This window comes from Ptychodera flava, chromosome 18 (assembly GCF_041260155.1).
Source record: "Ptychodera flava strain L36383 chromosome 18, AS_Pfla_20210202, whole genome shotgun sequence".
NCBI classification, from domain to species: domain Eukaryota; kingdom Metazoa; phylum Hemichordata; class Enteropneusta; family Ptychoderidae; genus Ptychodera; species Ptychodera flava.
In genome coordinates this window covers 31,351,629-31,379,356 of record NC_091945.1, presented here as the reverse complement: position 1 = coordinate 31,379,356, position 27,728 = coordinate 31,351,629, and the positions used below count along the sequence as shown (strand labels likewise).

Genomic DNA, 27,728 nt, shown 5'->3' with positions numbered 1-27,728 from the left:
CAAGGAAGTCTACCTTCACAAAAATATGCGGGAGCTTGACAAGGCTACTTGGGCCACTGACATCCTGATTGAATTACAATTACTTCTTGCAACACTGACGTGACATTCTGATGACATTGAAAATGGCATTTTAAAGAGGGCTATTGTAGTAAGGATTCTAAATATTTGGTACTAAAATTCCCGTAAAGTGTTGAAAAAAGTATGTAAGACCATGTTGAGAACAACGCTTTTTTGAATATGGTCAATTTGTAAAACCAAAAGTATTTGGTTATATATTACCAATAGTAATTTACAAAGCACCTATCAGCTACTGGGCTACTATTCAGTGGTAAAAGGATCTGCCCTTGAAATACAAGACCACTGAAACTTTCTCAGAGCAGGGCAGGCATTTCAATGAGACATTTTGCTTAAGAACTGTAAAAGTAAACCATTGAGTATGACTTTTTTTCGATAGATCTGGTATTATTTATAGCGGTCAAAACTAAGTTTTACTTTTTGAAATTCTAACTGGACAGTTTCTTATGTTGAAACTCAAGCAAATGAATGAATTACAAAAACGACGGGATGATATTTGCTCATGAAAAAGAAAACGACAAGTTTTTCTTCCTGAGGCAATCAGACAGAAATTAACGTTCGTCAGTGACTCGATTAGTGAGGGACATTTTACACGAATTACACGGGACATAGGTAGGCTCGCTGTCTTTTTCTGGGGAGCGAGAGCTCTATCGGTGTGAATTAGACGTTACGTCAAATTACGTCATGATTGCTGGTGCTTATGTGCCATCGATATATCCAACCGGTGCATTTACCGGAGACGGTTTAGGAAGCACCCCGCAAACAATGCTTCCGGGTTTACTCATCTTGAAGGGCCCGTAAAACTATTCAGAATGCCTTATTCATAGCAACATAGCAATGTAGTGACCTAGAACTTTCCTAGTCAAGACCACTTCACAAAGGTTTGTCAATGGCATACTTCGCCGGTACACACCCAACTACAAAGCTTACTTTGACAGGTACTCAGTGCTCAGCTTGTGGAAATCATTTGTTTCGCTCTCGCAAAACAATGACAATGTTGGAACTTTTTCGACCATCCTGCCGTCGATAGATAAAAAAACTAAACAGGCAGAGCAGAATTACTCGTTGAGTGGCCATCTTCTTGCTGAAAGTTATACACATTTGGCAAAGCTTGGTGCGGAAATCCTTTCGCTACACACACGGTACAATGTCACACACAACACACAGACAGTGCACGGATTACATTTGCGTACGTTGGCTCACCTTTATCCCTGTTAAGACTCGTCTACCGTGGTTAACTCTGTGAAACAGCCTATATTCGAACTGAATCTGGTGACTTTCACTTGAACAGTGTCTCCGTTTTGTTCCGGCAAATACTTGCCCCACTTTTAACTCGATATCCCCGGAAATAACTATCTTGTTGTGATGAAGCCCGGTAGTATTTCAACCGTCCACAGCAGCCATTTTTGTCAACTGCGGCTGCGCCATCGTATAAGGTCAGAGGTCACTGACTTCACCACATGGTTGTGCGCACACGTGTTTTATTTAGCTTTATCGGCTGCCCGACGTCCGACCGGCTGACAGCCCACGCAAGTGCTCGACGACTCAACTTACGTGCTGAAGTAATAACCAGTGATTTCTTGTTTCATCGCTTTCTTAATAATATACAGGTTTAGTCGAGAACATATTCAGAAGCTACCACTGGGCCATGGCGGCGGCGACTAGTCTACCACAGACGCTCCGATCGTTGCGTCGCGGCAACCCTATGAAATAACAGGGGCGTCGCGAAGCGACGATCAAAGTGCCTATGGTGTGTGGAGGGCCTGTGCTGCAGCCTACTGTGCGTTGGCTTGGGGGAGTTGCAAGAGTCCCTTGTGATCAGGTATACATTGCCTGGACAGCCTCAGTGACACTTTTTTGTGTCACAGACAAGGGGGTCTATCCGCAGGATACCAATGGAGGTAGCCTAATCACATATGACTGGATTGCATTGAAAAGTAACCTGTGCTTTCGTGAAATTGAAATGTGATCACCAAATCATTCACATGGTATTCTCACCTTGTCAGTTTATATAGGACACAATTCCATTTAGGGAGCGTTCAGTTATTAAGGCTGGAGTAGACCGCCAGAGAGTCTATACTATGCTAAAATTGGCCAACAAAACCTCCGTCACAATTGAACTCTCCCTACCCACAAAAAATTAATTAAAAGGGTTATTGGGTATAATTTTCTAGATCTTGTTATATTCTTGAAGAACACTGATTTGTGCTGACCTTCCAGTAGCATTCTCACTGTTAAACAGCTTGCTTATTGTAGAACTAGGATACTTTGTTGTCCTCTTGAATTGTACTTTGTCCAATTATGAAATGTACTGTACCACACTCTCAGCTGGTGTGAGTTGAGTTATAATACCGTAATTGATTGATATTAAACAGGCTCCTCTTTCCCAATCAATATGCGCAATTGCTTAATTTAAATTGGATCTGATCTGTGATTTCATATGATTTTCATTCAAATGACTTCTCTGTAGGCTCAGCATTTATTAGCCCTACTAACACACTATCAACCAGCCAACAATCTGCATTCAGGAAATCAACAGTTTCTTAAAAATTCCATATGCAAATAGGAAATATTTTGTCATCAAGCATTCACATGTGCTGCACCGAAGTCAGGAATAATTTCTAACTGAATTCAGACAGTGCAACTCAAGAAGGAATGTGCACCATTATTGGGTTGATTTTCTGCCTGCATCTGATGAATTTTGTCTTTCTTATTTTTTAATGTTGGGCTGAGCATTTTATCAGCTTTTTCTTGTTTTTTTTTTTTAATATTATAGTTGCTTGATTTGTTATTTTACTTTGATGATCATTTTGTACTTTTTAAATTATTTTGAAGTTTGTAAAGTGCCGACATCGAGAGATTGGCTCTTTATAAATCTTCGTTGTGCTTTTATTATTTATACTTCATGTATTCTTTTGACATTAAAATTGTTGGTTTTTTTTCATATTAAACTGATTACATGTGATAGTGTCATGGCTCACCACGCATTTTTTCTTCCCTTACAATTAAAAAATTAAGAAAATTTGCCAATAGGAAGAAAATCGTTCACGCTTAATGGATGCATGAAACGTAGAAGAAATGTCTTTAAAAGGCAGTTTACACGCAGCACACTTACGTAGAACATGAATGGCCAAGTGGGAGTCGGAATTCGCATAGCGCCCTCAACGACCGACAATTTTACGGACGTGGACACACCATCACAAAGGGTAGAGCCTAGCCATGTCGCCCATCGATTTGTAACTCTATTCTAAAAACTTCTTCCTGAGATTCGTGTTACTTATTTTTGTTACAGTTTTACATGGTATACTAAAGATATAATGTTCAGATTTTTTTGTTTCAGTATGAAATCACTACTTAGTGTTTTTATTGGTTCACATGTAAGAAGAGCAGACACTTGTTTTTAGAGGAGATGAACAAATTAACATATCCACATCACTTTTTCTTTGACAAAAGCAGAGTATAGTTTGAGAAGAAATTTAGACAGGTCACTTTTCAGAGGCTAGTGGATATATGCACTATCAATTGATCAGCTTTTACCACAGATCTGCATCTCTTTGCGAGTGAGTTTGTGGACTTCATGTCTGCTACATTCAACAGGCAGTGCAGATGGAGTAACATTATTTTGGCATTGTAGTAGAACAAAATTCAAAAAGAGTTTTATTTAACTTCAGAAAATGAGTCTAAAAATCTTGTGTTGGGTACTAATTCATTCTGTGAAAGCAAGAGTTCATTACAACAGCTTTTGAGACAGTTGCAATGTGGTGTGAAGGTGATTTAGGCTTGTTAAAGCATAGACAGTTAAAGGGGTAGATTGCTTATCAGTTTTATCTGAAGACAAACTCATTAACTTTCAAAGGAACACAAACTGCATTGCATGTGTAGATACATAATAATTGTAAAGTGCCTTGATCACATGTACTTGTGGGCATGTGCTCTTTATAAGAACCCATTATTATTAAGGAACTACTTAATTGCAAGAACCAGGAACTTAGGACCACCATCAATTTAGGCTGGGCCATTTGAGATAATAACTTGTCTGCCTTCAGTTTGCCATGAGGAATGTCATATTGATTCTATGAGTGGTACACTTCTAGAACTATTATCTCAATGATGGATGTGGATAAAATTATTATACAGCGTTACAGTAACAAAGGCAGCACAAATTGTTTTGATCAGGGGTCAATTTTGGGTCACGCTAACCAGTTGTAGGGGACGCTTAGTTGACCCCTGGGTAGAGAGAACAATATGGCTGACACGACGCTCCTTATATGCTAAGATAAGCAGATGTGGATGAGAGGCAGGGTGGTAAACACAAGAGCACCTTGATGGTTTTGTTTTGGCTGTGTCTTGAGCCTCACTCTTCAATGTACTGACTTTGGCCCTTTGACCTTAAAGCTTCAATGTACTGGCTTTTGGCCTTTTGTTTCACAATTCAATGCACAGACTTTTGACCTCTTGACCTTCACAATTCAATGCACTCGTTCTATGCGTTCTTCTAAGTTATTGGAATATTACGGTGAATGCAAATTTTGTTTATTCACGGAGAACACTGGTGTACATGCCTATCCTTCAGAAACTTTATGAAAGTCTTCAACTGTTGGAAAGAGGAATATAAATGACATAAAGACACACTTGACACATTTTTACATTTCTTTTATTTTCAAAGTTGTTACAACGCAACTTGACTTCATTGTTAAAAGTTGCATTGCTGAAAGGACAATTAAATCTGTACGCAACAATTCTCCTGTCTTCATTGAAAGACATCAAAACCTGCGACACGAAATACATCCCAGAAAGCGGGAGGTATCTGATACAATAAATATACAAATACAAAAAATGTTACAAAACAATTGTCATTTGTTGATTTTTTTCTTTTACCATTCCTTTACAATGTGAATTAAAACTCCAGTTACTGTGATCATGAAGAATGCTTTTTGTGGTAAAATCAGTGCAGCTCTTGCCGCAAGTTGTTCATGGAGATTGCATGATGAGCCAGGCCACCATAGTTGCAATAACAAAGCAGTCAGCACAGAAAAGTCCCTAACAACTTTAATCATGTGATCAAAGCAACAGAAATGTGAAACCCCTATTTGAAAATTCACAACACACAGTAAAAAAACTCAAAGATTAGGGAATATATTCATATATACAAATAATTATTTATTTTCATTTTCCACCTTTCCGTGTACTGTGCCAAAGAATGAAATATCAGAACAAAGATTATTTTACAAAAATATAACATCTATTTTACTCATGCATAAGCAGGGGAGGTTCAACATACTGCAGCAGGGATGAAGGACCCTGAACAACTAGAGCGGTGATGCACTGAACACCACGCGAAGAATACCCATGATCAAAGTAACTGGAGTTTTAACCTGAATTTTGCTGTTGTATATTTTTTTAATTATTTACAATACATTTTTTTTGCTCTTGTGAAGAAAAGATGTACATATAGTTATATAATGGACATTCTCATGGACCTGGGGAAGAAACAGAGAACGGGTAAAGCTGCTATACATGCTAAAATAACTGTCTTCGCTGAATATAAGTTTTTTAACAGTCTCAGTAAGGTTCCTTTACATTTATTTGCTGACAAAAGCATATAATAGGAGTTCTCGTAGAAATCTCTATAAAAGGTTGGAGGGGGTGAGCTACTTTCGGCAAATATGTGTAAGTCTGCAACGTTTCATAAGAGGCTCGAGTGGATATTTCTACAGCATTACTTACAATGGACTATAGTTCAATGACCTGAGGTCAATGGCCTTGTTAGGTGACCTGGAGTGAGTAACACTCTGAATTTGTATACCAAAACTATATTTAATTACAATCAAAAGCAACCTCCCAAGTGCCAACTATGTCTGTACAATTTTACAACAGTCATTTACAATCTGACAATCATTTTTTTTTTGTCTGTATTTCATTGGAAATTCTCTGCCAGTAATTTTTGGTCCAATACTACATGTACTACATTAACTATTACAGAAAGGGAGTCAGAGGTAATGACATTGTGATGTGATACAGGTGCTTGGAAAAGCACACTCTGCTGAAGACATATGGAATTTTTGTCCGGCATTTTAGGAGTACAATCAAGCAGAATGATAAAGAAAACTCCGGGGTACTGGAGAAATATGACATTTTTAGATGTAGCTCTATATGCAGTTCAAAAGGTTCACTTATAAAACATAGCAGTAAATTTGGGCAAATTGAGTTTTAAAATTAGCAACAAGGTGACAAAATGAATTCTTGTCTCCATGTGGCAAAACATGGATTAGATAGACACTAAGCTTCTATTTTCTTCTGCACAAAAAGCTAAAACCCTGCTTTCATAAAAACTCTTTCAAATGGAAACTGAAAGTATACTTGATTTGGCAAGGAACCCTCCACTTATTCAGTTGACCCATATTTTGACAATTATGAACACAACCAATTGTTTGTTGAAGATAAAAGTTATTTCACAGACACAGAATATACTTAATTCTGAATGATCAGAGGACAGGCCTATATAGACAACGATAAACCTAAAAAGCTAGATAGAATTCTGTACTCTAGAAGTCAATGTTCGTGTCGTGTAAATGAGAAGCCAATACCTATACAATGATTTAGTTTCAATTCCATATGCTTCGGATATATATTACCATTCTTATTACTCTTCTCAAAGAGGAACTTCCCAACTTAAATGTTACATTTCACAAACAGTTAACCATGTATTATAAAAGGCTCTCCAAATTTGCCATGCATTCCATGGAAAGAGTTTATATGTCTCAGGATCTAATATGATGTGACCACTTTGGAAAGAATGCATTTCAAGCATGGAGAGCACTGTACAGTGTCGGAATGAAATGCAGGAAGTGTGGACTAAATTTTAAGATGCACATATAACAAAATCGCTTTTTGTATTCTATATATGTGGTCTCTGCAGAGGACCTAATGTCAGAGTGGCTACCTTCAAATGTGTTCCAGTTTGACATTTTATGCACACACAAATGTGAAGCTTGGAATGAAGACGTGGTATATGGATTGGGAATATTTCTGCCCTTCCATTATATGTTTGCAATGATATACTATGGAGAGGTTTAAGGACAAAATGGTGCAGAACCCCGGTTACATTTATCAATCCAGCACCCTGAGCAAGAACCCAACACCTACACACAGATGTGCAAGCATCCTGAGCCAAAAGCTAAGCACACAGACATGTGCACACATATGCACATACATGCACACAATGCAGTGTTGACTCTATTACAAGGAGTCAGCAATGAATTGAAACCTGGGTAATCATGGATTTCAAGTCATATGCTAGGATGATTTGCTGTTTTTTTTACGTGAAAATTACCCACAGCAGTGTGTTACAATATGTGGTAAAGCTGGTTGAAATTTGATGAATATCTAGTATAATATATGAAATTAGCATGGCATGAAAGTGAAGCGATGAAAGTGCTATTATTTTGCTTTTTTCATACAGGATAAGTCAAAATCTTCAGTACTAACACATTCCTGTCACTGTAACAAATCAACTGTTTTTTTCCTGTGCTTTTTTGATGTTTTTTTTCTCCTTTCAGGACAAAGAGGAAGTATCTACACAATTTGGCATCAACATGTGCTGTGGAAGAAGACAGTCGTATCTACAAAAGACTATATCACAGTTTTTCAAAGGCTGAGGTCCATGAGAATGATACACAGAGAAAATTTTTGCACAGTCTTGATACAATAAAACTACCAAAACTCAACTTGTCAAAACACCATACGTTCAGACAAAGATCTTGATAACACTTCCCCAAAATCGCTGAGTGTCCCTACTGAAGTCCTACATGTAAGTGCTTTTTTTCTATAGTTTGGCAGAGATTTTTTTCCCCTCGGTCAGGATGGTTTGAAGTCACGTCACGTCACTTCCATGACAACTGTTTTGTCGTTACTCATGCTGGTTAGCGAGTTTCTGTTTTCGTGTGTTTCTCTGAAATACAAGGAATACAAGTGGTGATCAGGAAAAAAGTTGATAAACCAGATTGAGTTGTTAGCAGCTTTCTATCCAAACTGGATACTTTAATGAAAGCAGCGTGTTCATTTTTAGCCGGATGCCGGCCAAATTGACCGGCTACTTTCGTATTTTGGCCGGCTACTTTTCAGCACTGTTTCGCTCTCTGGCCCGGAAATTCTGGTTTTGATAACAATAATTAGATTTTTTTGGTGGTCTTGCAAGCCGCAGATAATATTTCAGAAGTGCCGATGTGGCTATATGTAGTCTAGCAATTTACGCGGTGAACTTGTTGCTATCACTGTAGTACCGCGATCAGCGAACGTCGAACGTGGTGTACTATACACTGGGAATCGCTCTCGAGGTCAACCTGGCTCGCCCGATCACAGCCCGAATTATTCCGACGTTCACATCGGGTACAGCCGAAAATTGGACTAACATACAATTACGTTATGCCCGCGAATAGCCGACCATTTCCGAATGAAGCCGACTTTTGTTTCACTCAAACGCGGAAGAGAAAGTCGACGCTTGAGAGCTTTGGTTTTCTGCGTAAGAGTAGGGCCTAGTCTGATGGGTTTGGTAGGTTTTTGATCAAATCTAAAGCGACCACAAGTTACTGAGTCTCATTTTTCATACTTTCGAAACGCCACGTCAATCTATCCATGGTCGATCACGATGTCAATATTCAACTCAGTCGATCGACATCGCGTTTTGTGGAGGGGCCGTGGTTGTGTGCATCGCGGAAGAGAACGAAAGTCGACGCTTGAAAACTTTGATTTTCTGACTTTGTCTGTTGGTTTTGGGAGGTTTAGATCAAATCTAACAAACAAAAAATTACTTGGTCTCACTTTTCGTACTATTGAAATGCTACGTCGATCACAGTGTCAAATTTCAGGTCGACCGATATCGCGTTGTGTGTAGTGTGTTACAATTGACTACCGGTACTTTGTACACACACGGCGTCACACACGGCGTAGTACAGGCTGGCGTTCAGTGTCGTTAGTTTGAGGTTAAATTATCAAACATGAACACTGAAATTTAGCTCTCTTTTTCAATATATTCAACATCAGCAAAAATCAATAATCAGCTCGCAGATTCGTTTTATTGTGAAATCAGTACAGTGAATTAAATTCACTGAAAATTGTGTTCCTATAATTCATTGAATTGAATAAATTCTTTGATTTTACTGTATCGTCAATCAAGTTTATTTAAATCAGTAAAACACTTTGTACAGCCAGGCTGGTCAGGATTCTAGCGGATCATTATCTGGATTGTGAAAACCCTAGGCCCCTTCTATGATGTATTTCAAAAGTTTGTTCAAGTCATGAGCTAAACATAATTCTACACAACAGTCTGGTGAAATTTGCTATTATCCTTGTCAACTGAATGCAGTTGACAGGCCTGAGTGATATCAAATTAATTTTTCTGACTTTTCTTTTAAACTTTATCCCTTGAAAACATGTTGTAATTGGCAATGATAATGATTATTCTGTATACTGAAATGGTCTTTAATACTGTACAAGAATGCATAAAATTACTCCAAATGTCTTCAAAATTTAAAAAGTTCTTGCCCACCCCGTCCCTGAAACCCTCCCCCTTTGTGTGTGTTGAAATAACCTTTTATACACTGTATAAGAATGCATGAAATTGCTCAGAAATGTCTTCAAATTTCAATATAATCCTTAACACTCTCATGCTGAAATGGTTTTTCATACAATCAATAATGCATGAAATTACTCCAAAATGTCTTCAAATTTTAAAAAATTCCTGCACACAGGGAGGGGACCCCTCCCCTGAAACCCTCCCCCTTTGTGTATGTTGAAATAACCTTTATATACTGTATAAGGATGCATGAAATTGCTGAGAAATGTCTTCAAATTTCAATATAATCCTTAACACTCTCATGCTGAAAGGGTCTTTCATACAATACAATAATGCATGAAATTACTCCAAAATGTCTTCAAATTTTAAAAATTTCTTGCACACAGGGAGGGGACCCCCTGCCTGAAACCCTCCCTCCTGTGTGTATGTTGGAATAGCCTTTTATACACTGTATAAGAATGCATGAAATTGCTCAGAACTGTCTCCCCCCCCCCCCCCCCCCCCCCCGCCCGCCCAGGGAACCTGGTTGCACACAGAAGCTAACCGCCTACTTTTCTGAATTTTCCGCCTACTTCAAAAGTTTTTGAGAACCCTGTGAAAGCAAATGGTTTGATGAGAAGCAAAAGTTTTGTTCCATACGCAAAATCACTGTTGAGTGGTGGGCAGAAGGCAAGATTCTTTCAGTAGCTATCAACCCTGTCACTTCCATGGTTTGATCCAATCCCATTCTTTTCTATGGCAAAGTGCGACCTCAACACTGGGAAATTGGGTGAACGGGTTAATGCATAAAATAACAGAGAAGGTTTTCATGATGACTTGGTGGGAAAGTGACTAAATTTTAAGACAAGAAACAAAGAGTGAGAAAAATTAAATACAGGTAGGTCAGTAATAATATTTGCTATTTATGCATTTTATTTAAATTTTTTTCAAAACTATTTTCAAAAGAAAGCAATTACATTGATCATAAGATATATTCAAAAGTTGATCGCTTGTACTGCAGTGGTGGGAAATGTTCCAATTTTGGTGGTTATCAATAAATTTTTATATTGCAATAGAAAGTCTACATTATTATGTAAATTGTATCCAATCTGCAATTTAAACTAGCATGCAGTACATGTTCATTTGAATCTTGAATTGCACCGTACATACGTGTTCATTTGAATCTTGAATTGCACTGTACATATTCATTTTCGTCTTGAATCGCACAGTACATGCTCATTTGAATCTTGAATCACACTCACCTTGATATACTGTCTAAGCTGTTTGGCGTTGAGGACAGTTTGAACAACGTACTCTGTGCTGATGTCGACGGTGTGACTTGCGACGTGACTGATTTGGACACAATGGACGTTGCATTTTGCGTAGCTGCCACACTTACATTGCTACCAACTGTGGCAGGGCTTCGTGACTTCAGCATATTCGCTGAGCTTGCTAATGTCGTCTGTTTTGATGTCGTTGAAGAGGCTGTCAATGTGGAGAGTCCTGAACTTGACGCTGACGGTGTCGTGGTAGTGGATGTAGTTGAAATAGGATAATTCAACTGGAGAACTGTTGCAGCTGGAGCAAGGGAATGTCCAGGTGCAGTTACTAGAGGAAAACATGAATAATTATTTAGTGCTTTCATTTACTGGGACAAGTTTTGTCATGTATATTTTGGTATTTAACACTCAGTCTCTTAGCAATTAGCAACAGCAATTTGAGGTAATTATGAGAAACTTTCAATGGTTTAGGCTATATATGTGTCAGTCATATATGTGTACCTCGTTCATATGGCTTCCTATAGCACTATGAGAGACTTTAAATTTTGAGATATCTTCAGGAGGAATACCAGCAAGCACAAAACACTGCTTACTCCCTTACCAACACTGTGAAAGTATCAGCTGGGAGTGTGTGAGCAATACCTTTATGATACAAAACTATACAAACAGATGATAGTCATGCATGCACAACCAGAACCTAGTGACAAGTGTGAGCAGTATCACATTACATACTCTGAGCACATAAAATTTTCCACAATAGCAGCTTGATAGTTTCACAGAAAGGAAATTGTTATATACGTGAAAGCTTGTGTCTCATTTTCCACAGTTGCGTTTTAGTCAATCCATTCTGTATTCAAGGGTGGTGTTGAACACAGGAAGCCATACGAATGAGGTACACATATATAACCTGAATCACAACCTCTGTTTGAAGTTTCAGTGTCGGTATCTACATCAAAAACGTAAATGTGGTTACAAAGATTGTTTTTTCTCTGACTGTTACTTCAGATGCCAGATTGCTTACACAGTGAAATCAACCTGAGTACAACTTCTGTATTTCTTCTTTTTATGTTTTAACTGTGTGTTTCTGGCTTCATTTGAAAAATAGCCTTTCAGAAATGACCTGCTATCTTCTATCTTGAGCAAATCTCACTTGTCTCATAAAATGGTCGGTGACTGGTCTATTTCACCATAGACTGTCTACAATTTCATAGTTTCCTTCTTAGATTTAGCACAGCGTATATGACAGACTGGTGTGTAAATCGTATAACTCATGACATTATATCTTTCAACAAGCTGAAAGTCAGCCTCTTATCTTTACCAAACACAACCACCTACAGCTCCTATAAGCAGTGCATTTATCTACCTGGTGAGGCTGACCTTTACTGGTACAAATGTCAAAATGGCTGTCTTTAGTTAGTCAATTTTACTTTATTTCATTGTTAGACCAATCAGTAAACACGTACAATGGGTGAATAAATATTATCACAAATGAGATGACGTCTTTTCATGAACAAGTTCTGGGCTGCTGACAAACTGCTGATATGAAGAGGCTGTTACTTACTTTTTGGAGTTGGTTCATGGAGGGCGCTATTTGCAACTTGTGATTGTGGAGTCCTTGTACTTCCAACAGAACTGGGTTGCACTAAATTAGGACATTGGTCAGTGTTTATTAAGGCAGACACAGCAAAATGTGCAGTAGCAGAGTCTAGAGTGAATTTGGACGTCGGTTGAGAACAAAACGAAGCTTCCAGGTTAATTGAGGAATCCAGGATGGATTTTTCCTGGGTCAATTGTTCAAGCTGTTGTTTCTGCATTTGCGCCAACTGTTCTTGGTGGTTTTGGAACTGTTCTGCATTGAATGCATGCATGTCTTTGTCTGATGAGGCAGTTGATGAGGATGACGACGTGACAGGCACAGTGAAAGGCGCGTTTGATTGACTAGTTTTGTCTCCTGCAGGCGTCCCTGGTCTAAAATGTAACCTGTTTACAAAGAAAACACAGACAGCATTACATTCAGAATTGATGTCTTGATGTTACTTTCAGCTGATCATTCATCACCCTGCTGCCTAGCTACATCTCAGAGAAAAGGAGCTTGCTATATCTATAGACTATGAAGATAGTCTATTGCCTGGTAGAAAAAAGCTTGCTATATCTATACACTATGAAGATAGTCTATTGCCTGGTAGAAAAGAAGCTTGCTACATCTATACACTATGAAGAGTCTATTGCCCGGTAGAAAAGAAGCTTGCTACATCTATACACTATGAAGTCAAAAAATAAAAGCCACAGGGAAAAGATTCATATTGTTGTTGTAATTTTTCAAATGTCCGTGCTACCTGGAATGTTTCAAACTGCAAACCGAAACTATCAAAGATACGTTTATCAAAGCAAGTAGGAGAAAAGTCCTAAGTCCATTTTGATAACATAACAACACGTACACTATACACTCATAAGAACTACAAGGAACATTCAAAGTCCAAGTGATTCTTTATGCTTCAATGAGCAGTGTTGTCACAAAAGTCACAAGGTCACTAAAAGGCCGAGACATCATCAAGCAATATATGATACAGTCATTGTTCAGATTAACTAATTTTCCAATATTCAACCGACTTTCTGTCGATAATAATTGCAAATGGAATACAGCAGGTAGGAAAAAGGGCAAATTCTTGAGAGTGATCTTGTTTCACAGCATTTCCCAGAATGTATGGAAGTGATGGAAATGGTAGAAAATGTACCGTGTGTTGTTGTGTTGGGGCAAAAGTTTTGTTACCTGAGACATGCAAGCAAACACAACCAGGCTGATGGCCTTCACTCTACAATAACACTGCACAATGTGTGTGCCTGGAAAATTGGCACTGAGCTGTTTGTACATGTTCATTGGACTTCCTTTGATCAGCCAGGTCAGAAGTCATGCTGGTGTTTCTAACAGTTTGCTAGTACATGATATCCTAATCTACAAGACTTTGTAATACATCAATAGTACTAATCTTTTATGAAACAAATTTTGTTTATATTCAGTTAAATGCAGCTCACAGGGAATCGTTATTGACTGATGTTTGCAGAGTGATTTACCTTTTGTGGCAGAGGGGATATAAGAACATATATACAAAATACAAACTTTTAACTTACAGTTTAAGAATGAGGAAACAAATAATTCAGGCTCACATGCAGTGTCTTTGAAGTATTTAGCCAATTGGTTAGCTTAAAACTCTTTGCCTTTGTTGAATCATTTCAGAACAGCCAATCAGCTACTCAATAGTGCTAGTTTCAGACTCCTTATGTTGAAGGAAATAATAACAACCTACCAATCAAATATAACAATCCATGCCATTGCAAATCAGCAGAATTACTTTGACCGTATGAAGAAATTTGACTGCTTGCAGACAAACTATTTTTACTGTTGTTCACACACAAGTATCCAACTGCGTATATTTCCTCTGTTTATGTTGTGCAGTAATGGAAGACTTCACGACATAACTTGGTCATGAAGTGTTGAGGGACAACGAAATGAACTTACCATTTTTGATCTTTGATTTCTCGAAGAATTTCATTAAGAGGAAGACCATTTGGCAGTGATGATGAATTGGAATGATCATTGAGATAGTCATCTAAGGGTGTGTAAACTCTGTCTAGAATTATCCTGAAATGACAACAACAATGATCATTGAGAGTCATATAACTGTGTGTAAACTCTGTCTAGAATTATCCTGAAACCACAACGACAAGATAGCATCAATGGTGTGTTTAAAGGTTTAGCCAAGCTGAACTGATCTCTTTCCCACATAAAAAAATGTTATATCAGAGTTCAACATCAAGCTTAATTTTACAAGAGCTTGCTAGTCATGTTCCCTAGCAGTCACAGTGTCATCCTGCAAGTTGGACACCAGAAATGGTAATGAGGTTCCAAAACATTTTACATACTAGTAAGTTCTCAAGCGAAAACACTACTTAAATTATATATTACCTCCCCATTCAATGATTGCAATGTTATAACAAGATTAATGATGACAATACAAAGGTAGATGGATACCGTTTGACTAAGATTATGTGTAGAGGTAATGTGCAGGTCAGTATCTCTGAAATTTTCACTTGCATGTTTGAGAAATAAGGGATTATACAAACGTTTACATTTCTCATTTGACAAGTTTGATGAGGATACTAGGAAGCAAATAACAAACAATGGGCAAGTATGGAAATTGCTTTTAACAATTAAATGAAAATGTAATCTTATTTACTTTTCATGTTGTTTGGATACCATTTTTTAATAAATGGTCATTTTCTGGTGAACTGAGTAAGTTCACTGTTGACACAAAATAGCATATCTAGACAATCTTATTCATAAAACCTACCTTCCCCCTCGACCAACTCTCCGCCTGGCGTATCCTATACATCTACGAGGATTCCTGAGTGAGGTACATGTAAAACGAAATCTATGGTCACCCCAGCCACCTTCTTCTCGGCTGCACCACGGCCAATTTCCCATTTGCTCCGTGTGGGGCTGGAAAAGGAAAGAATATCTCATAAGATGCTATACATGATAGGATGCTTTAGTGGCATGGGTAGGTTTTGCCGAAAAAGGACTAGTGGAATACTAGTATGGTATCAACTTTGCATTCAGACAAATACAAAAACGTCCTTGCCATGTATTTATATAGCATGTACCTGGTTAGAGCAAAACTATGTACCTGTTCAATACAGCGTCACAAATATTCTGTTTCTCAAGTCTTTGTAAAAATTCACTCTTTCTGCATTTCCTTGTACGTAATCATTTCTTGCGGTAATCATTTCTTGCGATGACAATTTACTCACCTAACATTTATGGAGTAATTGGAAATGTACACCATATGACTCACTCATAGATAAATGGTTTATGCATTACTATATGACCTTGACCAGTTATACCGTTATACCTTTCTGAGTGTACATCTGTGAATACTTACTGCATAGTAATTACATCCTTTCTTCCTTCTAAAAGCAAATTGACCATCGGGATCATTTTCATCCTCTCGGTCTGACGGGGATTGCACCTTGGAGGGAAGAGTAACAAATTTGAAGAATATAAGTCACTTGATAGTTGCTTACAATAATGCAGCACGACTGTTATTGGGTTATGAGAAACGGAGCAGCGCGAGTCTAATGTTTGTATCTAACAGAATAAGCAACTTTGATGCTCTTCTGAGAAATCAGATAAACAGCCTGAGACAAAGACTTTTGAAAAGTAGCAATGCAATTGTACGAAATGTATGTAAATCATTGTATTTCAACTCAGAGATGGTAAAGCACTGGAATAAGTTACTCTATGTTTAAATGTCTGTTTAAAAAGAAACCCATTGGATTATGTATGTAGATATAATCAATTTTTCTATCTTTTCAACCATAATTTAATTTTGTAACTGAATTTTCATACTATAGCCTTATTTGACTATTATATGGACGCTCAAGTCCGAAATAAAGATATAATAATAATAATAATAATATCACGATAGTTCATGTCTGCTATTATGCTTCAGGTTTGATGTCAGGTTTGCTGACATTGATTTTTAAAACAAACTCAACTTTCAAACAGAAAATATGTATTCAGGTTTTTATGTTGACATCATCATACTCAGAACAGCAGAACAGCAATAACATAGTAGACATTTTCACATTTCATTTCAATAAAATATTTATAATGGCACTTTTGTTCAGAAGACAAACTTAGCTGTTCATTCAAGCAATTTTGTTTCCACTTTTTACACTTTAACTGTATACTATCATTATCTCACATATGTTAACCCTTTTATCCCATAAATCACGTCAAGTCCACAGGACTTAAATACAAACACAGAGTTTATGATCTGACATTATATTTCTATACACTCTTTCATGATTGTTTGGGTTACGAGGTGCCTCAGGCAGAGTTTTTCATACACTCTAACTTTCACAACACTCTTTGCAGTCTGTTTGTATGGATCCATTTAATCATGTGCTGTATATTGTGAAAATCAGAAATTGACTTTTTTCTTGTTAAATAGCATAGGGTTGGTAAAGCCATTTTTTATTTCAAATGTCACAACATTTCTGACGATTTTTTTCTCTAATCCTAACACTGGAGCAAACCTTGATTTTTATCCTCAATTACTGAGTGAAATATGTTAAAAGTTCCAAGACAGAAGTTTGGAAAAAACATTGAGACTCCATTTTAAGTCGCATATTACCATAATGACAGGACCCACACCAAACAGTCTGTATTGCTTCAATGCACCATGTACATCACCTGAGGTTAACAAAACACAGACACTTTCTACTGTGGACAGTTTTTACTGATTTTTAAATGAAGAAAGCCAATACTTACTGGTGAGAAAACGTCTTCATCTGTACTAAGATCATGCAAATGTGAATCTAGATCATTGTAGGATGGCACGGTACTGCTAGTCTGTTGTCTTGGTTGATTCTGCGTTTTGTGTTTCTTCTTTTCATACTTTCTCTTCTTCCGAACAGCCTCCTCCTGAAGACAGGTAAAATATCATATATAAATGAACAAAGCAAATAAATAAAATAGATGAAAAACTACAAAACCGCCACATCAAATAACTTTGCAAGCAAACATGAATAACCACAAGACGCACTTAATCTAGCAGTAGAATTCTTGTCTATGGTACACTGAAAATGAGATTATTGTACTTCACAGAGATGATCTGAAGTGACTATATAATAGCATACTTACATACTTAGCTGAAACCAAGTGAAAGCATTTATGTACCTTTGAATCAGTGACTCTGTATTTAGGAACATATTTTTGAAAAAAGTTATACATACCCCAACTCTGTTGGCCCATGATTCATGTCTGGCCCCTGCTCCATACTGGCTACCATTTATCAATGGTAGCGTGTACGACGGCCTCTGATTTCGGAGGGCTTCACATTCTGCAAGCAATGTGCCATTGTAATCTTCTGCACAGTATCTGTATAGGTAAGAGAATATGCAAAATTCTAGATTGTACTCATAATGATATGAAAAGAAAATATTGGATTTTAACAATGGAATAAGATTTTAATATGTGTAATCATGGCTTTGTTAACATAACTTTTACACTAAATGACATTGTACTGCCTACGCTCTACATCATATCACAGTCTTTGAAAGTTGTTTCTCTCCTACAAAGTCAAATTTCAAAAGATGTTCTTTTCAACTTGCAAGATAATGCAGTTATTGGATAACATAGGTGGTGTACATGAATATTCCACTGTCTCATTGGTATGCAAGCTGGAAGTTGGCACTGTCTGGTCTGCGACGTATTTCCTAGATTTGATTCTACACAATCGAACACACACCTTTTCTCAAAGACTTCAACTGTGAGGTGAAGATTTTCACGTTTACTCTTTTCTCTCCTTTTTACCATTTCTAAAAGAGTCACCGCTCTGTTGAGGTCTCTCCTCAGCTTCAGCATCTTCTCATACGAAGCTTCGTCATTCTTCCTGTTTTTCCGCGTCTGCATTTTTTCCGTCCGCCTCCTGAACGCTACATAGGGATTGTTGCTTGTTGAGCCATCCCTTTTCTCTTGTTTCACTTGAGGTATTAAAGCATGTCCCTGTGAACGACATACACACATGAAGCTCACCAGTGAACAATAATCATAAAGAGGTAGGTTGTTGATCAGCTTAATCTTTAAGCATATTGTATAACTGAACACAACTTTCAATGGAGAACAAAGGACTTAAGTCACATGATAAACAGTCAATGTCAATAACCACTTATAGGAGAACCAGGGATTGAGAACTGCCTCTTTTAAGGATATAATGCACTGGTGTTTGTTTTGAATAAACAGGTATGCACTCCAAAATTTTGAGGTAATCGTTGATCGGTTTTAATTTACAGAATCTCCACTGAGTGACAGCATAGGATCTTGATAGCACTTTTTACACAATATTCATAACCCTGGATAGTTTCATATGAATATACAAGACACTTGTTTGTGAAGGTACACAGTACAGTTGTACATATCACTATGTCTATGGGGATGGAAAAAGGAATCACTCTTCCTTCGTAACAAAATGCCATCTCCATGGAGTGTCTATCAAGCCGTATTTTCATATCATGAAGCTTGGACAACAACTGGGTGTACAGTAGCACTGAAATTGTGATATACTCCAGTGTGATGGCATTGATATTGAAAGAGTATCAAACAAGTTTCGATTCAGCTATTGACATCTGATCAAGCAATCTGAACCACTTCATCTCAATTTCCTTGACACTCACAATACAACCAGACCAAACTATTATGATAAAAGGGTTTAAGTACAAGAAAACTTGATAAATCCATCAAAAGAGTTGATCTATCGTTATGTCACTACACAGGTACTTACAACTTTTAGCCTCTTATTCAACCAGTAGTCATACACAGCTATTATCAGATCATCATCTTCCTTCAGTAACAGTTTAGCTTCTGGTAATGTTACCACCTGGAAAATTCAAACAGACACAGGTCAAAATTCTTTTGAATGTTACACATATCTCTTGCAGTCACTGAAATATTCAGATGGTGGCATGATTTTATAATGATTTCATAATACATGCCCGACTTGAGTAAATGGCATTTAAAACATATAAACTGGTAGCACTATGGGACTGGCATTCATTTTCTCTAGAAAATGCTAATGAGAATCAGCAGTGTCTCCCCTTTGTAAAGAAAAAGGAAACTACTTGTGCCTGAAAGACAAAATGATGAAAAGGACACTTTAAAGTGAAAATTGTAGAATTGATTTGTATTCCACAACCTGTAGCTTCTTCTTTCACTACCACTCAGACATTTTACATAATTTTTTCTTTGTCTGCTATCTTTGTTCCAATAATGGAGCTTTGCAATGATATTCACTTTGTACATGTACAACCAAAGGATGGAACAATTTACTGATATTTATCATAATCACAATTTTTTTGAAATAAATTTTGAATATTATCAGAAATCTGTCATATATGTTATCAGAAATTAAGTAAAACCTTAATTTTTTTTCCCAAAACTCTGTGGATTAGATTAAGCGGCTAGGCAACAGAAAGAACTGAACTGATAACAGTCTTTGACTGAGAGGGTTAATTAACTGCTGCCTACAGAAACAAGATGCAAAATGATTTATGACAGGAGCTTTGCACTGTTGAAACATAGCACATCCCTCTGTTAAAATTTGATGGAAAGAGATAATACATAGCTGGAGGTACATGCGCATCTGTGCAAATTGCATATCAATACAGAGGTTTTAGTTATTTGTACACTGGACTTTACAATGTAGTACCCAACTCAAAAATTAAATGTTTAAACTTTTACTCAAACTTTCAGTGATATTTTCAACTATTCTCTTTCAAAACGTGAATAAAAAAATCAAGGAAATTAAAGTTTTGAATTTCACTATGATAATACAGTGAAAAATTCATTTACCCAACATGCCTCAAATGAGTCAAGACCAGCAACACAAATTCTAAGTATTGTAAAAATTTGAGTGTCTGAATATCTTTCTTAAATATTATTCCAAATTATGTTGGTATTCATACCTGCTGTCCACTACCCTTTTCAAGTCTGTCCATCATTTCTTCAAACTGTAAAGGAGTAATTTCCATATTTTTTGACTGTTTCTTCATCCACGCTTCATCATCAGAATCCATATCATAGTCTGGAATGTCTTGCTCAATACCAAGAGCTGAGGGCAAAAAACAGTAACTGATGCTTTAAAAAGTATATTTCATCAATATAGGCAGAAAAGTACACTGCTGAATACACAGATTATACAATGATAGCTGCAAAAGATCAAGGATTTGTGTATGACATATCTGACAAGCTGTTCATCAGTGCAATTTGCTCCCTACTAAAATTTCAACTTCACACATAGCTATCAAGTTTGCTGCCATTATTGAACACGTTCCACAATCAAATGTATTCTTTGAGTGGCAATGAACTTGCACCACACGCCACTTAGTAAAATTTTCATGGTGGTTTTCAAATTCAAACATATTTGAGGACTTTCAAGGGTGTATGGTCCTTATTTTCTGTTTCTGAATCTCTGACTTATGTTATGAGACTTTATTATGTTCAAAATGAATTAAACTTTGGTAAACAAAATAACCGGGAAATAAAGCATTCACCGGAGTGGTCAATGTCACCAAATACTGCCTAGAACACCCAGAAATATGTTATTATGACATGGCCTATGATAAAACATTGGTAAGATAATTGCTTGCTTCTTGTGTGATTTTAGAAAGTCATCATTAAAACTAGTGAAATTTCAGAGTTTTAGGTGGAAAATGTTTATCAAATTTTTGCAAATGATCACAACTATTACTAGTTGCCTTGTTCTTGATTCAAAAAAAACTATTCCATATATAGATACTGGTTAAAAAGTTGACAGCATTTTTCCCATTTACATATAACAGTGGATCATGTACAGGACTTTCATAGCGTGCAGGAATCTACACTGCAGGGAAGTAATTTAATTCATAGTGTAATTGTGAAGTATAGTTAATGCAATGCCACCTTTCCGGTATAAAATTACCGATGAATTTGTGATTTACATTTCACTGTGTGAAACGAATAATAACATTCTAGGTCAAATTACAAGTTAACAGTGGCATATTTATGCCACTGAATTACTCAACTGACATTCAGATCTATATAAACACACAGTGATTTACACGTTGATGTTGAAACTAAAATAAAACTGACGCTGTACACAGAACAAAATACGCATCTTCGAAGAATTTGGAAAATATTTATTATGATCTATACAACGGGGTGTCCAAAAGATATCTTAATTGAATTTCATAAAAGTTGTGAAATAAGCCTGGGAACAGGGGTTCATACCATGACTGATCATCTACCAGTGGTGTTTACAAGTTGGTTTACCCTGTTAACCCAAAAATAAGTTGTAAACAGGTTCAAAATCACCGTTGATAATGATCCATTAAGAGCAAACCATGCCATGGCAATGAAAAGTTTAAAGAATACTGATTCAGACACATGTAATTGGAGGTTGAGCTGACTTTGAGCGTCTACAGTGTTCCTGATTATGTCTCAAGTCTCCAATGAATGGACAAACCTTCTATCTTTTGACAATTTTTTGTTTGTCATTTTTAATTCCTTTAAACCACTAAATATCAAGGGTGTACCGAAAGACTTACATTGCATAAACAAACTCCCAAAAACATGAAAATAATGCTGTAACAGTAAAGCATCAGAATGACCCTACATATATCAGTTGTATAATTTATACTGTAAGTGCCTGAAAGACTTGCTGAAAACAGACAGCTGAGTTCACACCGCTAAGGTACTAAATGTACCATGTATCACAGCCCTGTTGTAGAGAAACTGCATGGAGTATCATCACAGAATTATTTTTACCTACTTGTAAATTAACCCTTAGAGCACAAAAGTCTATTTTTGTCCCCTTCATAAAATAAACCCCAATCAATTTTATTCAGATTTTTGTCAAAATTTTGAGAAAAATCTGCAGCAAATGAAATGTGATGTCCATTTGGTCAAAAATTATCAAAAAATTACAGAAAAATTCATAAAAATTGGTAAAATTTTGCACTAAAATTTTGGTGGGAGAAAATTACAGCACTCAAAGGGTTAAAACCAGAAAATACAACATTAACCCTTATCCTGTCTGCTAAGTAGTATCAAAATTATTCCAACTTAGAAATGTCATGAGGTAAAACAAGACAATCAATGAAGCACACTACAAAGGTACCCTTGAGGTCAATGACTTAGGTTATGCAGTATATGGTCTACCAGTTGTATCCTTATTGCTTGATACACGAACACCTCCAGAGTACCACAGCATGTACTTCAACAAAACAATGTTGCATTAAGCTAATTAATCATCATGAAATTGCTACAGTAACACAGACTTTTATGACATTCAATGCAAAGTCCAAAAATTAATACTTACACTGTACATGGATGTATTGCTTTGGTTGTTTACAATCATTCATGTACAATTTCTCATAGTGTGGGACTTGACTTTTGAACTCTGGGGTGGGTATAACAATCAAATTGCTTGTCGTTCCATACACTTGCTGTGCCGTCATAGCTTCTTGTAGATGCCGCTCCTATAAAAGCAGGTCACCAACAACATTATTAGCAAATTGAAGTCTTTAAAATACTTTCAAGATACTTGTGTAAGAGAATGCACATACTTGTGTGAGTACAGATTGCAAGTCTCCTCAGCACAAACACCCGAGAAGAAGGAACATTTTTGTTTCTGCTTGAATAGTTTATCATAGGGCCTTCTTTTGTAAATTCCATCCCTGGTGAGATCTTAAGACACTTGGATTTTCCTTATCCTATTCAGTCGCCTCATATGTAAAAGACATCAGTCTTTGAATGACAAAAGTATTCCTACAGTTTTTACTGAAATAACAGATAAAACTTGTTGAACTCAATGCTCTTTAAATTACTGGACAAAATCCTACAGACAACAAACTCATGAAAGATTTTGTGCTGCATGGAAATTGTCAACTGTACGTGTACCTATTTTCTAACTGGGAATAAACTTTCTATACAGAATTTCATTGAAAAGATATTCAATTTTCCATGAACTAAAACACAAAACTTATCTTCAATAGAATTATATTTGATAATATAACTTATATCTTTAATACCAGTCAATTTCCCTAATTTTTCTTAAGAACTTCTGAGGGAAATTTCATTGGCACAAAAGAGACATTCAATAAAATGAAAGTTGGAAAAAAAGAGGATAAACAGCTGAAACACACTTTTATAACAAAATACAGTAAAAGGACCAATGAGAGTTAGCTTTCAACTTGAACTGACATAACATATTCTTTCTCTTAAACCGGTAACTCTCGGTAGGGCCCTACCGAGAAAAATCGATAAAAATGGGCGGAGCAAAACATAACTAATATGGTATCTTTGTGAACAAAAAGTAGCAAATTAAAACAGCTGGTTGAACACCTCCAAAAATAGAACGTGCACGCCACATAATGTAAACATTGACTGCACGGTGACTTTACGTATACTATTTTCACCCAATTTTACGGTTTACTTTCCATACGATACATCCACTCATTTCCCCCATAGGTTTGTCTTGAACATAGACTTTTTCCGAAGTCTTACTGGAGCAGAGGTTCGGCGCGGCGTCGCCTCGGATTTGTACAAACCGTGATGACGTTGCCAGGCGATCGATCGACACCCCTATGCGTCATGGTATACGTTTCTCGTCCGAAAACGAAGCGTTTGTCATTGTATTCTGCGCGTTTTTGAATGATTCAACATAATGCATATCATGGCAGTGGCAATAGCTATCCGCATCTTTGTATACGGTGTAAACGATGCAGAAATCCAACGAGTAGTTTTTCTGCCACGGGATCTATTATCGGAGTTTTCCTCGGCTCAGTCAGTCATAGTGTACATCACTCTTGCAGGGAGTCTTGATTGCAGAGTCGTATTTGCCTTGATAATGAAGCACTGTTTGTCCAAACGCCGTCCTAGAAATGCCGCATTTCAGGAAAGAACGGGAAAAATCAAAACAGTTCTGAAAGAACAGCAAATTCGCCTACTAGATCATCACTAGATGTCCAAATTTATCGAGTGTGATTATTTCAACGTTGGACATTTACCACAATGCTCAACGGCCGAGTCGTCTACCAAATTTTGTAGAGCTTTTGTCAATACAAACAATCCTTTCCTCATTCTACCTTAGTTTAGCGAGGCAGGGCTGTGTCTCCATTATAAAACGTAGTTTTCCACAGTTCTCGGATGGTAGTTGTAGTTTCCTTTTCAAAATTTCGTTGTCTGATGAACTCGGCGCTGTCGCGGATGGGAGGGTACCGACGACTATTCCCACGGCTTCGATTACAAGTTTTATGGTGACCGAAATGAAATGTGGTGTGTCGTTATGATTATTTCAAAAAGCTTCTGAAAATACTTATTTTAGAAATCAAACCTGTTAATATTTAATCACCTAAAATAAAATCAGAATAAAGTGATCGCATGATCTCTCGGAGTATTCATTTCAATGTTCATCCCCCTTATAAAATAGTGAGTTCTAGTATTTCGCTACTTTGAACGATCCCGCCAAAATCGAGTGCACTTGCACTTCTACTCTCTCCACGCAGTCGCGATACTAGTTCATTACAAACGCGTGGTAGTCAGAGTCAGACTGCTAATCACACTATGTCAACTGGCTTTATGAAGATAGCGGTCACTGATGAGCACTAGAGGTAGCCTCGGGAATTTTCTTTGCCAGGAATGAATTGGAGCTAGCTGTGATGGGGATCGAGCGCGGACATTTGAGTGCAACTGATGTGACTGATTGGTACGGTGACCTCAGCTGCCGCCGGCCGACGACGTTTGTCAACTCGACGTCTGCTCAGCATAAGTGACCCAGCAGTGACGACCGAATATGCCGAAGGCGATAGCAGGCGTCAAAAAAAATCCCGGTTTTGTCAGCACATTGGATTCTGGAGGCTACTTGTTTTGTGTTACATAGGCATGCACGGCTTTAGATCGGGAAAGAAAATGTATATCACTTTTACAGCTAAGCGTAAGCGATAGTTACGCATACAACAGTACGTTGACTCGAGGGTAAAACTTGAAATTTGAAAAGAAGACAGAAGATATACAGACAGTGTAGACAAAGTGAGAGATCATGCCAGAATTTGTGCTGGTACTTGCCCGTGGTCTCAACCGTACTTTATGTCGGGCATAAATGACAGTATAGGCCTTCCTGTCTGTAAAATGTACGGCTCAGGTAGGCCAACATAAATGAAAACGGTCCTTTTCAGGACCAACAAATTTTCCAAAAAGAGAACTACCTAATCAAATGTGTTTGCATGTATTTATTATACACAGTGTGTGTGCGTTTGTATCTTTCGGTACGCTCCGAGTATTTGGTGTTTTCCCCCGCGTTGAACAATAAACGCTACGTACGTAAAAAGTAAACAACGTATCGCTCATGACTCATTTGCAATTTGCATATCATGTCAATCATGCAGATTCAAACTGAACATCGAACGTTATACCGGCGATATTACCGGCAAGTATTTTATCCTTTTCCTGGTTCCAGACGTCATTTCAAATTTGATTTCGTCAGAAACCAAGTATATTGTGCTCCAAATACTTATACACATATCCCTCAATTTCCAAGAAAAAAAATTAATCGGTAGATTTCTAAATTAACGGTTTTTATAGACGACGTCCAGAGCGTACCGAGTACGTTTGAATATCCCACCATTATGCCACTCTCGTAGGTTCTCGCGCTTTTATACGGGAGTTGGGGCTTTAAAGTGAAACACCATGAACAGGAAATTTCATCAGTTTGTGAATTTGATGATATTTTTGCTATTTCTATATGTGCTTATGCACTATTTATTTTGCCTGTATCTTTTGATATTAAGATTCAACTTATTAAAGCAATCAATTTTTTTCCTGAATTTCACATTCATGGAAAACACAATGTTTTGAACTCAACAAAAATGCTTTATTTGTTCTACATAGAAAAAATTTCATACATATGACATATCACAAACTAAGATACAAAAAAAACCATATTTTCATGAGCGAAAGGAACCATAAACATACAACACAACATTCAATAATGCAGTTCATCAATCCATTTCATTCATTTTCCCCAACATGACAAATATCATTGAGATGGACTTCATATAATTAGTTTTATCTTATATAAAAATTATCATTAAAATGAATAGATTCATTGAAACTCAAACAATGACAAAATAAACATAGGCACAGACAGCGCATATTTTGACAGATGCATATTTACTTCAGATGACAAAAGGAAAATAATATATATTGTCTGATCTGTCTATCAAACTGATTGATAATGACAGACTACCTCTCTTGACCTAGGGTACTATTGTTCTTGGTCTAAAAGACCACAACAAGATCTACTGCATGCACAGACAAGACGACTTCTGCAGAGGTTATATTTTCATTTCCTGGGTCACTAATTACTTATTCATGAGCATACGTCCCTTAAAATTTTATTGCCTTTTCGTTCAACTATTTCGAGAGGAATCACATTTCCAGCGAACACTTTATGAGCATAATAATGTAAAGGATTGTTTTTAACCTTATTTGAATATTTAAGCTTCGACTTGAATTTACAATACACCTATATCGGTTTATTAATTAATTTATACCACGTTCAAAATGGCGGACAGCATGCATACGGTCACGTGACCTAGTCACTTTCACTGAGCTCGAAAAATCGGCTTTTGCAACGTTGGCATGTAAAACAAACTAGCAAAACATCCACATGTATGCCAAATAAACGCATGATAACAATGCAAATTGTACTTCTCTGTCTGGTCAACCTCATCAACGCACTTTGATACTACCCGCCATTTCCTTGCTCATCAATGGCTGCCCAATGACATTGCGCAGAATCAGATCAAAAGCCACTCACCGATTCCTCTTCTTTTTCCATCCCAGTCGGCATTTGGGGAACCGCTCTATTAATTGCTGAGTAATCTGGCAAGTCCGGTAGTTCATGGCTATGATACACGGGCATTGGTTTGGTGGCATCCAATGCCCGTGCCCGGAACGACAACTTACTCATGATGATCGTGACACAATAACTAACTTACAATGCTTCACGACACCCCTTAACGAGGTCGTAGACCAAAAAATGGTAGCCGCGGTACTTTTTAGTGTTCCCTAAATGGCTTCCATATAGGTTTTGACTTCTGAGGCCTCCTGTGCATTACACAGAAAGAGTCAAAATTTCAAAATTTTTCAAATTTGGACAATTCAACATGGCGGACACGAAAATTCGCAGTCCCATAGTTCCTTGCGGATGGGTGTAAAT

The 27,728-nt window shown here is 37.2% G+C and overlaps 2 protein-coding genes across 2 annotated transcripts in view; both read right to left on the bottom strand.

Annotated features, from left to right (window-relative positions):
- The window catches only part of LOC139117373 (unconventional myosin-Ib-like), a 68,400-nt gene extending 66,909 nt beyond the window's left edge, over positions 1-1,491 (bottom strand). The window contains exon 1 of the mRNA XM_070680446.1: positions 1,279-1,491. The gene's annotated coding sequence lies outside the window, so the exon portion shown is untranslated. The remainder of the gene's footprint in view (positions 1-1,278) is intronic.
- A 3,220-nt stretch (positions 1,492-4,711) lies between these two features.
- Positions 4,712-27,728, bottom strand: LOC139117383 (enhancer of polycomb homolog 1-like). The gene is made up of 13 exons (XM_070680466.1): positions 27,327-27,728; positions 22,827-22,986; positions 20,434-20,579; positions 19,254-19,349; positions 18,222-18,478; positions 17,707-17,851; positions 17,243-17,395; positions 15,849-15,935; positions 15,258-15,406; positions 14,426-14,548; positions 12,470-12,888; positions 10,891-11,236; positions 4,712-8,026 (listed from the first exon to the last, which is right to left on the bottom strand). Exons 1-13 carry the CDS (start codon positions 27,477-27,479, stop codon positions 7,954-7,956), a joined length of 2,307 nt encoding a protein of 768 aa, XP_070536567.1. The 5' UTR covers positions 27,480-27,728; the 3' UTR covers positions 4,712-7,953.